General features: G+C 54.5%; 1 protein-coding gene across 1 annotated transcript in view; it reads right to left on the bottom strand.

The window, feature by feature from the left end:
- The window catches only part of MTCL2 (microtubule crosslinking factor 2), a 66362-nt gene that overhangs the window by 44422 nt on the left and 6727 nt on the right, over positions 1-15213 (bottom strand). Inside the window, exon 2 of the mRNA XM_054573788.1 lies at positions 2948-3172. Within this exon, the coding sequence (XP_054429763.1) occupies positions 2948-3172 (225 nt within the window). The remainder of the gene's footprint in view (positions 1-2947; positions 3173-15213) is intronic.

Genomic DNA, 15213 nt, shown 5'->3' with positions numbered 1-15213 from the left:
CATGAGGTCACTGTTTACAGCACTGGGACTTGGCTCCTGCCAAATGCAACCAGCAGCCTCCGGGCCACAGCAGCCCTGCTCGCTCACTGATTGGCCCATCTGCCCTCAGCTCACGGGCCTCAGGGTGTCCCTGTCATTCTGAATCTTCTGGGAGGGGATGGGAACTCTCACTAAGGACCTTCCTCGCAGGGCAGCATGGGAGCTCTGTGTGGTGAAATAGGAAGCCTGGGAGGGTAGGGATGTCACCTCCACTTTACAGATGAGGAAACTGAGGCTCAAAAAAGGGAGGCACCTGCCCAGGTCACCCAGGAATTAAACCCAGCGCCAAAACTTTTTCTCTAGCAACAACTGTTTCTAAGAAAGGACACAGCTTGGTGGTGTGTCTTGGGCCTCCCACTGGAGTCCCTCCAGGTGGAAATTTACATCCTGGTTTCAGGAACCTGACACTCTCCACAGGATCCCAGGCCTCAAGGGTGGGGCCTGGGAATCTACCTGGTGAACAGGCCCTCCTGGTGATTCTTTTCCATCCAGGGCAGTCGTGATTCTGGCCTCCCTTACCCCACCCTTGCCCAGCCACTTGTCCTATTCATGCCTTCCAAGTTCTCATGAACACCACCACCACATCCAACAGCTGCCCATTTGCTGAGCATCCAGAGCCAGATTTTGTGCTTAGCATTCTCTTTACTTGAATTATTTCATTTTACCTTCGCAAAAGTCTCTAGAGGTAGGGACCAGTTTTAGCTCCATTTTCCATATGCGGAAACTGAGGCTCAGCGATGTGAAGGAGCTTACCCAAGGCCACGCAGCAAGCAACTGGCGGAGAAGGTCTCCAGCCCCTGCCTCCACCCTCCTCAGGCCAGGCAATGTTCCCACTGAGGGTCTGTGAGTCCTGTCAGCTGTGAGGACTGGCAGAGGGTGATAGAGCCTGGTAGGGCGTGGAGAGGTGGGGGTGGGCTAGGGAAGGGTGGGCCTGAGGTTCCATTCATGGCGCTCTCATCAATAACCTACCTGCTCAATAAAACCAACAGAGCCACAAAAGCCCTGAAGATTCAGTTGATTTAAACCCTACATTTAACAGAAGGGGGAACTGAGGCCCCAAGACTTAAGAGGTGGGGGCCAGTTGGGGCATGGGCCAAGGAGCTGGCAGAGCAAGTCACAGAGTCCCCCTGGATACCCTTCTAGGCAGCCCAGGAACCCCTCCCCACCTGGGCCCACCAGCCATCCCTGGAGATGCCAGGGAAGTCAGCACTTTGAGGACCTTCAGTTAACTGCCCCAGAACACCCCCAGCACGCCAGGCACGGTGGGCTGGCCAGAGGCATCCAGCCCAGGCCTGTGTGGATGAGCTCAGCGCTCCAGCTGCAGGGACTGGGAGGGGGGGAGGTAGAGGGGCAAGGCTGAAGCTGATTGGCTAGTTCAAATCCCAACAGAAGGGGCTGCTCCACTCCCCTCCCCTTCCCTCCGCCCAGACTGCAGAGGCCCCCTCTCACCACTGCACGCAGGCATCTCTCTCTCTCTCTCTCTCTCTCTCTCTCTCACACACACACACACACACACACACACACCCCTCCACACCCACCCACCCGGCTGCTCTCAGCCCCTCCATAGAGGCCCCTGGCAACCCAGTTCCAGCGATCCTCCCCTCTTCTTGATCCCTCTAAGGCTGAATTTGTGTCCCTGCCTGAAATCCCCATCTACCTGGGTCCAAACGCAGATTCCTCTGAGCTTCCCAGGCTCTTCCTCACCCCACACACTCCCAATCCAATGTGGGGCACTTGAGTATATGTGTCACCATTTATCCCGAGAGCTGCCCTCTCAGGTAGAGGTGCACTTTGGACTCAGAGACAGAGCCTTCCTGAGATCAGTTTCCTCACTGTACAGCGGACCATCAGCCCGCTGTGCACGTAAGACAACAGAGCAGCGGAAGCCTGAGTGCGCTGGCACTCACTGTTCCCCTCCCACACCCTTCCAGGGACCCCCTTCTCCAGCATTCCTCCTTCACCTCCCCACACGTACCCCCCTTCTCCCACAGGCCTCAGCTCAGACGTCACCCCACCCCTGCAGGAAGACTCCTGCGGGGCCCCACGCTGCACCAGGTGCCCCACCCCCAGTGCCTACATCCCGCTGATTGCACTGGACTGAGTTCTGAGAGCAGGGAGCCGTGTCCTCCCCCTACCAGGTGCTCAGCCCCTGACCAGGCTCATGCAGGCAGGGTGGGCCTTTCTCCTGGAGGCCCCACCTGCTGGTTTCCAAACACCGCCCCCCACCCCCTGCCCCCTAGACTCACTGGGGTCGAGGGAGAAGGTCAGGCAGAGGCATGGGAGGCTGATGAGCAAGAGCTCTGCCAGAGACCCCGTGTCATGGACCCTGGACAGGCACTTCCTTTCTCTGAGCTGCACTTTCCTCCTCTGGAAAATGGGAATAGCAGCAGTTAACATTCTGTGGTGTTTATAGTGACTTTTTACCCATATACCTCATCTAACCCTCATAGAGCCTGTGAGGCAGGGCTGCCGTTACCCCATCTCACAGACGAGGAAACGGTGACTCAGGCGACTTGCTCAAAATCACAGAACGGGGGGCATATGAGAACCAAGATTGAAACCAGCCCAATCCAACTCCAGGCCTTCACTAGTCCCCATTAATTAGTGCAATAAAGAAACCTCCATGGAACTGTGCAGGGACGGCTTGGAGCCCAGCTCCAGGTGTGGCTGCCACTCACACAGCAGCTGCTGTTAGCAGGATTCATATTATATTGCTTTGGGATATCGCTGGTCAACGCCCTGTCAGTTCACCAGGGATCCCCACTTTACAGATGAGGAAGTTGAGGCCCAGAGAAGCAGTACCACTTGCCCAAGGACACACAGAGTGAGCAGAAGGCTGACCTGGGTCCTGCTCAGGCTCGTAGTGCCACCCCACAACAATGAATGTTGGTGGAGGTCCTGGGCTTACCTTGACATCCTGCTCCAGGCCTCGGATGAGCTCGCCGTCCACCTGGCCAGTCTGAGCGGCACGGAGGCTGCGGCGCTCGGCCTTGCGCAGCCGGTACTGCAGGATGCGGCAGGTCTTACTGGCCTGGTCCAGCTGCTGGCGCAGCTCCTGCAGCTGGTACACGTCCTCCTCCATGTAGACGTCCCGCATCTCCAGCATCTCTGCTCGCAGCTCCTCAATCTCGTCCTACAGGGGGAGGGGGCGATGAGGTCACTAGGCCCTGTGCCCAGGTACAGGCCACACCCAACTTGGTCCTAGGTACCCTGGAGGGGAGACCTGGGTGTGGTTGGCTGAATAATACTCCCTGCCTCCAAAGATGTCCATGTCCTAATTTCCAGAATCTGTGAATATGTTACCTTACGTGGCAAAAGAGACCCTGCAAATGTGATTAAGTTAAGGATCTCAAGATTGGGAGATGTTCCTGGATCATCTGGATGGCCCCATATGTAATCACAAGGGTTCTTATAAGAGGGAGGCAAGGGGATCAAAGTGGGAGGAGGCAATGTGATGTGATGACAGACGTAGAGGATGGAGGGATGTGCTTTGAAGATGGAGGAACGGCCATTAACAAAGGCATGCTGGCAGCCTCTAGAGGCTGGAGGAGGCAAGGGGCCCTCCCCGGGAGGCTTCACAAGGAATGCAGCCCTGCCGACGCCTTCATTTTCGGACTTCTGACTTCCAGAATTATAAGGCAATAACCTGGAATTGTTTGAAGCCATTAAGTTTATGGTAATTTGTTACACCAGCAATAGGAAACTAATACACTGGGGAGCGGCTCATTCAACAAGCCTTTATGGCCGCCAACTATGAACCAGGTGCTGGGCCAGCATGGGGGTGGGGAGCAACAGGGTGACCAAGGCTAATGTGGCCCCTTCTGTATCTTCTGCATGAAGCTCCTAGTCTCACTGGGGAGACACACAGTAAACCAACAAATAAAACAAATTAAATACTGTCAAGAGCTATAAAGACAAAAAACCAAAATATGAAGACAAAAAAAACCAAAATATGAAAATCAACCACCTGGGTAATATGATAAAGTAGTACTATGTTAGAAGATGTGGACAGGGAGGCCATCTGTAAAAAAGGGCGATTTGAGCTGAGGCAAGAAGAAACAGTCGTGCAAAGAAACACCACGGAGAGATTACGCTGGACAGAGGGAACAGTGCATGCAAAAACCCAGAGGCTGTAAAGTATTCAGTGTGTCAAGATACAGCAAGGAGGCCAGGGTAGCCACAGGGCTAAGTTAAAGCTGAGGAAACAGATCAGCCATCCAGGGCCTTGGAGGGCTGAGTAAGGAGTCTGGATTCGTGTTTTAAGAGAAGGGGTGACCTCACTTCCTCAGGGCCGCTCCTGCCCACCCCTCTCAGCAGCTCCCGAATATGCCTCACTTCCCCTTTGTCACCATAAGCACATATGCAGTTCTTTATTTAAGAGTTTTTCTCCCAGAGACACCATGTCTGGAGGGCCACCTTGCTTCCTGATGCATCCCCCGCCCCCAGCACGGGGCCTAGCATCTTGCAGGCTCCCAACAAATGTTAACTGAATGAATGAATACAAGCCACAAAAAGACCAATGTGAAACGAAGTATAAGGGGATGAGTGGGGAGCCCTAGCAGAAGAAATGGGTAATTATTATGTCTAATAACAAATGTGAAAACTGAGTCACATATGGAATAGTATCTACTTTTAGCGATTGGATAGATTAAATAAGATTGTGCACGAAAAAGAGAGACTCAGTCACGGATGACTGATCTCCCAAAGGTGTCCCTGGGGAGGCAGAGAAAGCACCCAAGGACAGTGCTGGAGGACAGGGGTGGAGCGGGGACAAGATGGGGGAAAACAACTCCGCAGGCTCTGGAGAGGGGGCCACAGTCGAGAACACTGGGTTCACCAGCCCTCTGAGCCTCCCCTTCCCCAAGGAAAATGGGTGGTTCCCTAGGAGGGGATGGTTGTCCAGTGGTCCTGAGACTGGGAGGGTCAATTTATTCAGGGGCAGGGTTAGGAAGCATTACTCTCCAGGCCAGTTCTTAGGATGAAAGCTCACCGGGTTTAACATCCATCTTTTTGACTCGTGGGACTCCTCCTCAAATGGCTCTGAACTTAGGAGAAGACAGAAGGGACAGGTATCTGTTTCTCCAAACCCCAAGAGATAGCGTCCCATTCCCACAATCGACAGAAGGGTGAATCCTCACTTGCCACCACAGGCTCTCTCCTAGGGGTGGGTTCAGCAGGACCAGTCACCAGGACCCCCACCCCCACCCCGATAAACACACAGACTCACCACCCCACCACCAAGCCAAGTGGAAAAAACTAAAAGTGGAACAGGAGGAAGTGGGACAGTCAATGATCACACCAGTTAAAGAAATGAGGAAGTGAGGGGTCCACACGCTGTTTCAGCAGGCGGATTAGAGAAGCCTGAAGGAAGCGGCACTCAGGAAGTGCAGGCCGGTCGGCTAAATCCAAGCTAAGCCAGCCTCCGGAAGGGCCTGTGTTCAAATCCTCATCATACTATTTACTAGCCCCCACTTATTCTCTCTGCAGTCACACCGACAGGACCTGGTGACGAGGAGGATGTGGACCTCTGAGCACACCCAAAGTGCAGGATGAGCCGAGGGGAAGTGCAGAAGGCTCAAGATGCTGCACTACATTAACAAGTAGGTGACATTTACATCCTGGGAGGCGACGTCCCTCAACAGAGGACCACATCCAGGGCACTGGAGTCATTTGGGGGCACTATTTATTTTTTTAAGTTTTAAATAACTGATTTTTCTCCTTATAATAGTAAACAGTGATCACAGAGACAGTGTTGAAAATACGAAAAACACAACCACTCATTATTTCTCCCTAAACCAGCAGCAACAGCTTCACTGGGGGACTTGTCAGAAATTCTCAAGCCCCAACAGAGAACTACTGAATCTGAAACTCCAGGGATGGGGCTCCCAAGGGACTCTGATGCAGGGTGTTTTCTTACAGGCTTCTTCCCTAAAAGGGCAAGAGTCATGTGTCTCAGCACCACAAGTCCCTAGCCCAGGGCCTGACACAGAGCAGGGTCTCAGTAAGCGTCTATTGAATAAGTGAATGAATGAATGATCTTTCTCACATGAGCAGCTGTCCCTCCAGGGCTGCCCTTCCCCACAGTCAATTTCTGAAAATGCAGGATGTTGCTTTCATGCCAGCTCCATCTCTCCATGGTGCCCAAGGGGGGCCCAGACCCCTGGGGGGCTTGTCCCAGCTGCAGGCAGAATGAGGTCAGCCCATCCTGGCACGGCCCATGTGAGAGGGCAAGTCCACAAAGGCCGGCTTGTGGCCCGCATAGGCTGGGGCTGCTGGGCCGTGGGCCGCAGACGCTGGGGAATGCAGGACTCAGGCCGGGGCTGAGCTTTCCGGGCCTGAGGTTAGGGCAGGGACAGGGGGCTGCTGGCACAGGGGGAGGGGAGCCAGGGGAGCAGGACCCTGCTTTATTCCAGAGACCCTAAGGCCTCACGGAGCCTCCGAATCTCCCAGGGCTCTTCAGCTCTACAGACCCGGCCCCTGTCCCTGGAAAGCTCTCCAGTGACTGTCTGATCCAACTAAGGGATGGGGGTGGGAACTCGGCCTTTCCAGCTCCTTGCTGAGCCTCTCCCTGTTCCCAGGCACCCCCAACCGTGTGACAGTGGGGGAGGAGGGGCCAAATCCACTGGATTCAGCAGGACTAGCAGCTGGCTACCCAACAAGGTTATCAGAGCCCCCCAGTATCAATGGGGAAACCCCAAACCTCTCCCTCCACTGCAGACAAAATAAGGCCATGGTGTCCAGCAGTGCCCACCTCAGAGCCTTGAGGCCCCCGATCACCCCCCATCAGAAAAGTCAGCCTAAAGAAGCTGGGGAAAGGCACCCAGACCATGCATGGCCTGCCAGCCCTCCACACCCATACCCTCTGGCCACTCCTGCCAGCTGCCCTCTCTTTTAACCAGGACTGAGAACAGGGAGTGGAGGGGACGAGGACAAGGACAAGGGACCGGAGCGGGGCACCCACACTGCAACCTGGACAGTCAGCCTTTCCCTTTATAGAAAATGCTTAAGTTTGCCGATTACACTGGCTTCTGCATTAGGTCCAGCCCTCTACCCGGGGACCCAAGCTGCCCCGGGTCTCCTCCCCGCTCCGGGCTCGCCCCGACCTTGCATCCTCCGCGCCCCACCCCGGCCCGGCCAGGCATGCCACCGTTAAAAATAAGCTACCGCCTATTCTGATGGTTGACCGAAGTCAGAGAAAGATAAACACCCACGACTTCATTTATATGTGGGATCTGAAGAACAAAATATTGATAAATGAACAAAACAGAAAGAGACTCGGATGCAGAAGCAGACTGGTGGTTGCCAGGAGAAGAGGGTTGGGGGCTGGATAAGAAAACTAAAGGGATTAAGCAGCACAAATTGGTAGTTAGAAAATAGTCATGGGATGTCAAATACAGCGTAGGGAATATAGTCAATAATATTGTAATGACTGTGTATGGTGCCAGATGGGTACTTGAGTTATTGGAAAGATCACTTCATAAGTTATATTATTGTCTAGCCACTATGTTGTGCACTGAAACTAATATAAAATAATATTGAATGTCAACTTTAATTGAAAAAAATAAAAATAAATAAGTAAATAAATAAAAAGCTACCACCTATTGGGAAACTCACTAATTATCAGGCCCCAGCCCGAGCACGGGATGTGCACAATTCTCTCCCCAGCCCTTTGAAATAGATACTGAAAATGTTCCCATTTTGTGGGTAAGGAAACTGAGGCTCAGTTTTCCAGACCTGCCCAAGCAAGGGAGGGTAGAGCTGGAATCCAAACAGGCCCTGGGACCTCGGGCTAGTGCATTTTAACTGTTCTACACCCAGGTTTGCTTGGGCTCTTCCCTCTGCTGGAATGGCTTTTGCCAGGCTAACTACTAATAACTTCATCCTTCCAGAACATTCCCTCCTCCTCCAATCGGATTCAACTCCCACACTCTGAACTCCATTCATCTCTTGTGCTAACAACTTTAGGCTACATTTGCCTGTTTCCAAGTCTATCCTCCCCGAGAGCTGGGGGGAGAGCAGGTGCTGGCTCTGCCTCGCGTCTGGTCCCCAGCATCGCTCAGGGTGTGGTACAGGGCATCACTGTCTCTGGGTGAATGAACGAATGAAAGAATGAGCGTGGCTTCTGTCCTGCCCGGTCTCTCCGCACAGCCCGGGGTGGCGGGCCCTCCTGATCCCAGCCCCAAGCCAGCTACAAATAGTCAGGGAGAGTATGTGCAGCTCCACAGTTGGCTCAGACCCCCACGCCACCCCAGGAAGAAAAGCAGGGTCTGTCTACCCAGGGAACCTCCTGCTCACCCACCCACTCCCTGTCCACAAAGTGCATCTCTGTCCATCCTCCCACCCCTGCCCCTGCGCCGCACCCCCACACGATGATCTTTGAAGTCGGTCTGCAGGAAGCAGCCTCTCAGAGGCAAGTCTGCTCCCTGCAATGGACTGGTTCCCAGGTATCCGGGGGGAATTGGCCAGGAAGAGTCTCTCAGTCCGTGCGAGCTGGAGGGCCAAACATGAGCTCATACAACTGCTAATAGCATGAGCTTGCACAGGCCTTCACAGTTTATAGAGACATTCCATCTGAATCATCTCATGGGTCCTCCCAAAACCCCGGGGGAAGGCGGGAGAGGATTCACCATCCCTGTTCCAGAGACGGAGAACCGGGAGAAACACAGGGAAGGTGGGCCGGGCCCAAGGTCCTGCCGAGGGACCTCCCAGCAGGACTCACACTGTGAACTTCAGGCTCTTTCGTTTTCACCAGAATTCAGGCAGTACATGAATGTGGATGGGGAGAAAAAAATTACATCTTTATTTTCACTAACCTCTAACTGCAAATTACCATATCTTTCTATTCTGAACAAAGCCATGGTTATATTAGCAGTACCTGGGACTTTGCCACTACAAGAAACCACAGATATTTTCATATCACCTCACAGTGGTTGCAGAAGCGTCAAAATATTGTTTACATTCATCAGTGCTTTAAAATTACAGTAGTAAGGAGGCCTGTCACTAGATCTGGTGACACACATATTGGTACAGCATAATTTAAAAATATAATTTGAAAACTGTATTTGGTTTCCTTTACATTTTATTTGAAATATTTAAAAATATTATTCCAAGAATTATTCTCAGCAGAGAGCTTAAGGCACAAGATACGATGGAGCGTCTGTTCTCTCCAGAGCTGCCTCATCTGCGAGGCCTGGGTCGCGACCCCAGACCCTGGCTCTCCACTGTCAGGACATAAAGCTGGAGGAGCAGAGCTCCGCTCTTAAGCCACATTTTAAATGTTCCAGGAAAGAACGCTTCCTGTGGGAAACCTACATCGATGTAAGATGATTAACCTTAGTACAATGAGGACAGAAGGGGGCAGTTTTGGCTTGGGCCCCACTGGGACACTTGCAAGTGACTCCAGATGCCGAGGTCTGACGGAACCGCCTGCAGGTTTGAACCCCAGCAGCAGCTCCCAGCTGGCCCTGAGGGGACAGGAGGTTCCTGAAAGCAGGAGGAGGTCACCTCGTAACCAACCACCACAGAGGGACTGTCCCAGAACAGAAGTTCCCTGGCTATCTCCTACCCTAGAGTCAGCCCCTGTACAGCTAAGGGCGGGCCGTGGGAGGTGGCTGTCCCCCGCTGCAGACCCCATTCGAGACAGCCTCACATACACGGCTGGGTCAGTGTATTCTGACCTCCTTCCACTCTGCACCTGTCTCCCACCCCTTCCCTTTCCTCTCCCCCAGAGCACAGCCCTTCTGTGTGAACAGTTAGTGGGCATGTGTGGTGGGCCAGACTCGTCACCGAATCAGTGGATTTAATTCTCAAGACGGCCAGTTTGCTCCCCGCCACCTTCTTCTCCACACAGTACATGGAGTGATTTTTTTAAACCACATTTCTCTCCCGTTTAAAACCCTCCCATAATCACTAAAATCTGGAAACAGCCCAAGTGTCCCTCGACTGGTGCCTGGATAAATGGTGGCGCATCCACATAACGGAATAGTACTCAGCAATAAACAGGAATGAAGTGCTGGTACCGCAACAACGTGGATGAAGCTCAAATTCACTATGCAAAGCGAAGGAAGTCAGGCTCAGTAGGCTGCATGCTGTGTGATTCCATTTACATGACATTCTGGAAAAGGCACAACTATAGGGACAGAAAACAAATCAGTGGTTGTCAGGCTAGGGGAGGAGAGAGGAGCTGACTACAAAGGGGCACAGGGGCATTTTAGGGGGCAATGGAACAGATTGTGGTGGTGCTTACAGAACTGTGTACATTTGTCAAAACTCATTTCACTATATGCAAATTACCTGGCCTAAAAGCCAACAAAAGCCAGATCTCTGCCCACTTCTCCTTCTTCATATCCCTCCCTCCCTTTTCGGTTACATTCCAGCCACTCAGGGCTTCTCCCCGCAGCCAGAAGACACCTGGCCTGCCCACCTCTGCACTACCTGCTCCCCTCCGTGCTACCTCCTCAGAGAGCCTTCCAAACCCCTCTAGGCTCCCTGTGTCCATCTCAAACCTGTGTTTCTTTCAGGGATTGTATCACAGGCTTATTTGTGATCTTAATTATTTTACTAATTGGTCCATTTGTTTGTGGAATGTAGGTCCCTACCCCTAGGTTGTGAGCCTCAGGTGGGTACAGACCAGCACGGCACCTGGTACACAAAGGAACAGCTCAGTTAAGTTGCTGCTGAATGAATCAACGGGTCCTGGGAAGGGAAGATTACCATCCCGTTCCACTCACCTGCAGAAAACCACGTCTAGTCAGCGCAGCGGTGTCTAAATGTAATTCTCTGGCTCTGTAAAGCCAATGCCCATGGAGGCTTCAGATCTCAGCCTGCCAACTCCCATGTTGCATCCCTGCCAGATTCCAAACTTTACCCAAATATCACTTCCTCCCTAGGTTCGAGGGACCTGACTGGCCGATGAGCAAACAGACCCAGAAAGAATGACAGAGCTGAACTGAGAGATCCAGGACTTTGCTCTGAGGGACGGCACCCATTCAGCGGAGGAACAGGAGCCTCTGCATGGCCCACCATCTCCCACACTGCCCTGGCCACCACAGTCCCTCCCTCGGGCCAAAGCCCAGGCTGCCTGCCCATCTGCCACCCTGGCTCTGGCACCACTCAGCCCAGCCCAGAAGGGCTGACCAGCAGGGTGGGCCAGCAGTGGCCACAGGGGCGGCATGCCAGCACCCCCGAGAGGCCAAGAGGCCATCTGCTGTCCCTTCTGCCCATCCCCCAGGGTCTGCCAAGGCTCCAGATGAGATCATCGCACTTGGACCCCAAGGAAGGCAGAAGGCTCTACAAAGCTCCATTTCCTCCCAGCTCCAAAGCTAAGACTCTGGGCATAGCACTAGGGCCGGGGGAACCCCAAGCCTCCATCCCTCCAGGCCAAGACACTGAGGCCTAGAGATGGACTGGGACAATCCTGTAGTCCCCCAGAGGGTCCACAGATGAGCAGGAAGGGACTCTGGGCTCTTGTCTCTCAGGCCAGAGTTCAATCCAGCTTAGCTTCCTTGGATGGAAGCTGGGCTCTCAATTTGGGGGAATGAGAGTCAAAGGTCCTGAAGAAGGCGGACCAGGAAGCCCAAGCAGGCCTTGCTGTGCTACACAGTGCCCCTGCTCCCGCTGGCCCAGAGGCTGCCTCGTCCCAGAGGGTCACCAGGGAAGACAAAGGTCCTAGACTTGCATCTCCAACACCAATAAATAACAAGCAAGTTGCCCCCTGAGCATGCCCCCTTTGCCAGCCACATGAAAGGCAACACATGGTACCTCGCATCCCAGCCAGCTCCAACTGATGAGGAACCGAGCTCAGAAAGGTCAACTATGTTGCCCAAGGTCACACACTAAGTGGCACAACCAGGATCTGAGTCCAGCTTGAGCTCTGATAAACTAGATCACATTGTCTCTATAATGGGGCTGCAGGGACAGTAATTAAAGCTAATATTTACAGGGGCTTACTGTGCGCCAGACAACAGCCCGAGCTCTGAATGAAGCTCCATTATCTTGTGCTCAACAACAGTCCTTTTGAGGGGGTGCTATTATTGTACGCCCATTTTTCAGATAAGCAAATAAGAGGCTCAGGAAGATGAAGGCTCCACAGCCAATCAGGAGAGGGCACGCCCCCCAGATCCAGCACAGCTCTGTGACTGACACCACAGACACTCCCTCTGCTGGGGAGCTGTGCATGGATGCCTGAGTGTGTGAATGTGTGCGTGCATGGATGCATGCATGTGTGTGCATGTGCTGGGGCACAGGAGAGGCCCAGAGACTGGTGCGCACCACGGTCAGGCCTGGCTTCTCACTGCCCCATTCCAGGCTTCCCCAGACAGAGCAGGGAGACAGACATCTGCGGCTCTGGGGCCACTGGGCAGGGGCGGGGGCGCTCACAGCAAGGGCGCCTGTCCTTGTCCTTACTGTCCTTTATGCGTGGACAGGAAGGAAGGCAGCATTTGGATCTGGATGGGTTTAAAACATCTCCTACACAGCCTCTGGGCTGCAGCCAAATCTCTGAGCAAGGAGAGAAAAGGGCTGAGGTCTCTGAAGAGAGAACGAGACTGGAGGGTCAGGGGAGCGGCCCCAGGCCACACAAAGCCTGAGGTGCCAGCACACCCTAGCACTTCACGGCTCTGAGCCTCTGCTCCTGCCCTTGCCCCTGCCTGGCAATCTGGAAAGAGCACCACCAGACGCCAGTCCTTCTGCCTCTTGCCTCCTGCAGGCTGTGTGACCTTTGGCAATCCCCTTGACCTCTCCTGAGCCTCAGCTGCCGCCTGTGTAAAAGGAAAGGGCTAAATCCTGCCCTGGTAAGGTCTCTGCCCTAGTGCAGAATACATGGAGGGAGGGACTTGTGGGAAACCTGTAATTACCCAATTGATAACCTAATTACTGTTGAGGTAAGTGCCCCGAAGGAGCCTACAGGAAGCTTCTAGGTGTCTAACAGAGGAGCTGGCCTGGAGGTGAATGAGCAAAGATGGAAGAGGAAACCAGGGGAAGGGTGAGGGGCCCTAGAAAGTGCAGGGGCCCTTCTGGGGGGAAGAGCAGCCCAGGAGCAGAGGCATGGGGTGCCTGGAGCCCTGGAAGCCTGGGTGGAGCAAGGGCAAGGCTGAGGGAGGCAGGACCACACAGGCTGCTCAGGCACTTGGGCAGGGCCAAGGAGAGGCGCAGAGGGGAGAGGCTGATGCGGTTGACCCAGAAGATCCCAAGTGGATCTGGGGCAAAACCAGGGGAAAGATGTTTAGCTGGTCCAGGCTGGCTGTGGGACCGCAAACAGCTTTTACACTGGAGCCGAGCTTCTCTTTGTGGCCCAGGCAGTGGGAGATTATTCACCCTAGTCTCATAATAGGCGACCCTCCATTAGCAAAGGAGTGTCCTGGGTTGAGTCTGCAGCACTGGCCTCGGCTGTCCAGAGAAGACTGGGGTGGGAGAGGAGGGGGAGGCATGAGATAAAGAGATGTGTCTGGGGAAGCTCATAATGCTATTCAGCCCCACACACGTCTCCCAGGCCCCTGCTCCGTGCCACGACCCACACCCAGAGCCAGGCACGACACTGCCATCAACGGTCCACGGCCCAGGGGTAGTCAGACCAACCCTGCTGGTGAGCCATGAGGCAGACAGCTGTGCAGTCCTTGCTGTGAGCTGCTCCGGCTGTTGCTTACAACCATGCGTTCTCCGATGTCACCCTCGCAGCAACACTGCCGGGTGAGCAATGTCAGCAGTGCCACTTTACAGATGGGGAGAGGGTGGCCCCCTCCTCCCCATTCCCTTCCCCTGGCCTGTCCCAGGAGGCTGAGGCTCGTGAAGGAGCAGCTCACAGAGGAAAAGGCAGAGCCAGGATTCCAGCCCAGGTCAGCTTGGCTCTAGAGCACAGTGCTTATAACTGCCCTGGACGCTAGGGAAGGGCTGCCCTGCCGCTCTCGCCTTCTCGGACTCCCTGCCACCCCTCGGAGAGGCCAGCACTACCTGCCAAGAAGGCAGGCCTGTGGGTCTCCAGTGAATGCCAGGGTCGGCCTGGCCCTGAACACCCTAGAGCCTCTGACTCTTCCCCACCCCAGCTCCAAGTTCCCTCTCCCACCAGAAGGCAGAGAATGTGACCACAGATGAGGTCATTCCTTTGGGGCAGGGGGTGGGAGAGGAATGACTTTAGTAATAACCTTGGCTGCTGGTCCAGCCCCTGCCTGGAACCCTGGGGAACTCCCTCTGGCCCAGAGGGATCCCTCCCCTCCTCTGTGCCCTGGACAGTGCTGGAAATGCCATATACCTGAACACTAATTCTCCAGAATTTCCTGCAAAAAAGGGGTTAAGTTCCCATTTACAGACTGAAGCTTGAAAAGGGGATGTACACGCGGAGATCACGCACAGGGAGTAGGTGACAAAACAAAGTTTGGCCTCAGACCGGACCCCACAGGTGGAATTTGTCCGTAAGACCACAGAACCTTCCTTCCCTCCCGCCCCGGACCCCTGAGCCTTGTGCTCAGTACTGCAGACACATGGAAAGGGGGCAGCTCCTAGCCTTGCTATAGGTCACCACGGCCCCCTCCCACCATGGTGTTCACAGTGCCTCAGCTCAGCTCCGCGTTCAGTGCCCTTCCTCGCCTCTCCCTCAGCACTGCCCCCACCTGCCATTCCCTCAGTTCCTGTTTTAAGCCTGCAGCTCACCTGCACACCCTGATCACTGCCTTTCATTCAATCACGCAGCAAACATGTACTGGGTCCCCACAAGGCATCAGACACTGTTCCAGCAGCTGGACACGAGAGAGCCCCTCAGGGCGAACTCCTCGGCTCTAAGGCCCTTTCCTCCAGGAGACCTTCCCGGCCCCTCCTCTGAGCGCCCCCATCCGCTCCAACTCCTCGACCCTGGCCTCTTTCGCTTGTTGCCAGGCAGAAGCAGGCACGCTTTAGGGATGGAGTGACAGGGCTCTCCGTGGCCCCCAGCAAAGAGAGGGGGGAGGAGGAGATGAGGGCAGGCAGGAAATCCGAAGGAGATTAGAAGGGAGTTGCCCTTGGGCAATGTTTCTCCTCTGGGCAGGCCTGACCAGTGCTCCGTTCCACTCAGCCCACTGGGCCCAGGCCCAAGTGCTGGGCATCGGGACCAGAGGGCCGCAGCTTTTCTTGACTTGGTGACCTGCCAGCCCCCATCCACCAACCACCCAGCCCCAGCCAGGTTCCTAGGCCTCGGACCGAGGAGGT

Source organism: Pteronotus mesoamericanus, unplaced genomic scaffold (assembly GCF_021234165.1).
Source record: "Pteronotus mesoamericanus isolate MK-2021 breed Mesoamerican mustached bat unplaced genomic scaffold, CSHL_Meso_final contig_25, whole genome shotgun sequence".
Classification (NCBI taxonomy): domain Eukaryota; kingdom Metazoa; phylum Chordata; class Mammalia; order Chiroptera; family Mormoopidae; genus Pteronotus; species Pteronotus mesoamericanus.
This window is presented reverse-complemented; position numbering and strand designations above follow the sequence as displayed.